The following is a 2,355-nucleotide window of genomic DNA, read 5'->3' as shown; positions in this document are numbered from 1 at the left end:
GGAAGCAAGCTTTGAGCCAAAAAAAAACAAAGAAGGATTCTCACACCACCCCGTGGCTCAAAGATTGCTTGAAATGAAGCATAAGTAACCCTCCATGGTGGTGAGGAAAAGAAAAGGGAGAAAATAAAAAGTCAGCGAAGAAGCAGGAGGGAAGGAGGAGGGGGGAGAAGGGGGAGATAATCGTTACACAGTTACTATAAAAGATTTCTTGCGCTTGGTTACAAATGTTGCCCTGATCTGTTGGACTTGTCCATCATTAGTTGAAGTGGTTACAAAATACATGGAAGATACAACACGTTGTATAAGTTGAATAAAACATGGAATCATACAAGGTACGAACATAAGAGTTGCAACAACACACAGTAGATAAAACAGGATACGTTTGACCCATGGGCCACCTGGAAGCCAGGAAAATAAATCAAAGTTTGGGCCTTTCCAGGTTTGGACAGGAACATGGGCTATCTTCCACATACCCTGGGCAATTTGTTTAACAACTTCACCATTATCATCAATCTTTAGACAACAATTAGAATCATTCAGTTTTCCACAGACACCACTCAGTGATACCTGAGGAGTGGTATCACAAATGTTACATGATGAATAAAAGGTAGAAAGTGAAAAGAGACATCCATACATTTGGCAATAACCAATAATAATAAATAGGTAAAACAAACAGAGGTATTTGTGTCAGCTGCTTTCCCAACCCAGGAACTCCCAGTGTAAGCCAGGATCCAGATGGGAATTCTTCAGTAGAGGTTGTGGTGTTTATGAATAGCTCCACAATATTACACTTCACTTAATTTACTAAAAGCATATCTAGTCTAATTTGACAACATGTGGACTTGCCATGGAATGTTTTCTAAGACAATTTAGTGTCTCAAGAACTTTACACTTGAGCATTTCCAAAGCAATTCAAATGCTGAGAGATATAAATATTAGTTTGGCAAGTTCAAGTATTGTTACAGTCCACAGAACTTTTCACAGGATAGTGTGTGCAGGATACCCCCACAGTACAAACCATCAAAGAGGGGTAATCCCAGAAACATACACTTCTCTTTTAAAACTTAGGCACTTTCCAACAACCATGTTTTGGATGGAACTCCTAGACTGATGTGACACTGAAAAGCATCAGTGCAAAAGGCTTTCTGATAGATTTCTTTTGTGACCACATCTGATAGATATTAGATGGGTCCCTTGATTCATTTCCCAGTTTGTTAGGAATTTGGAAACACTGTGGAGGAGTTACATGCAAATCATAATCAGTTTGGTAAAAAAGGGGTGAAAGAAGGGGTCAAAAGAAATGGCATCACTGTGCAGGGAGTACCAGTGAGCCAGGATGACCTGTAAAAACCCTGAACCCAGTTTTGAAGTTTAACAGATCCAAGGACTGATACCTATCACCACCCACACCCACAAAACATAACACTATTGCAACCAAAAAATGTAATCAAGAGGTACATTCAGTGTTCTAGCATGATCAAATCTTCAGTATTTCGGTCGCAAAATACAAATAGTTAAAATCAGCTATTAGCCTTTTTGTGTTCTGTCAAGGTCCCACGGGGATCTTCTGTAAAATAAAACAAGACACCGACTTGCCCTTTTTGGGCTTTGTTAATATGGTTAAAAAATGAGGGAACAATCCAGCAAGTGTTGATTTCATATTCCTTTTTCGGGGTATCTTTAGCCTTCCAAAGATATTTGTTAAGGGATCCTGTTAAGGTTAGGGAAACTGGCCTCAGGTTAGCTGACTCAATCGACACAGTCTGGCCAGGGAAGTAATAGAGTTTCCCTGGCTTATCAGCCACTGGATCGTGATTCACAGGGGTAAGTGGCAAGAGTGGTGGGGCCTTTGGACAGAAGGTGTTAAATCGAGGATCTTGTTTCCCTTTGTTGTGAGCTTTCTAATGCATCCACCCTTCATCGCCCCCACCCCGCTCACTTGGGAGGGGCGAAGACATCAGTTTTCTAATGGCTTGGATAGCCATTCAGGTTCCCTGGGAGAGACCCTAGGACCTGGGGTTTTGCTCTCCTCGAGATTCTGGAGCTTTTGTTCTGGCCACCAGTTAACTAATTTCTCTAACCTGACAGTGGGTAATCCATTCATCAAATCTCGTGGAACACCCTTTTGCCAGCCCAGTGTCCAGAGACAATTACGTTTATGATCAATATTTCGCCTACCTGTTTTTACTGACAGTGAGACCCTTCCAGTCCCACTGAGCTTTGGGCTAGGAGGCCTGGGGGCAAGGCTGACTGCTGCAAGTCTTACTTTTCTTGGCTCGAATTTAGTGGAGGAAGAAACCACTGGCCTATATTTCCTTCCATAGTTAATTAACTCTTGGGCAACTTCTCCCCACG

General features: G+C 41.9%; 1 protein-coding gene across 1 annotated transcript in view; it reads right to left on the bottom strand.

The window, feature by feature from the left end:
- Positions 1-22: 22 nt before the first annotated feature.
- Positions 23-2,355, bottom strand: part of LOC122193108 — a 4,248-nt gene continuing 1,915 nt past the window's right edge. The window contains 1 exon segment of the mRNA XM_042893830.1: positions 23-2,355. This exon segment is cut by the window's right edge and continues 99 nt beyond it. Within this exon segment, the coding sequence (XP_042749764.1) occupies positions 1,958-2,355 (398 nt within the window). The 3' untranslated portion in view covers positions 23-1,957.

The sequence above is a fragment of the Lagopus leucura genome, unplaced genomic scaffold (genome assembly GCF_019238085.1).
Source record: "Lagopus leucura isolate 7727_CA_CO unplaced genomic scaffold, USGS_WTPT01 51838-0_obj-0_obj, whole genome shotgun sequence".
Lineage (NCBI taxonomy): Eukaryota > Metazoa > Chordata > Aves > Galliformes > Phasianidae > Lagopus > Lagopus leucura.
Note: the sequence above shows the minus strand (reverse complement) of the source record. Positions and strands in the feature narration are given on the sequence as shown.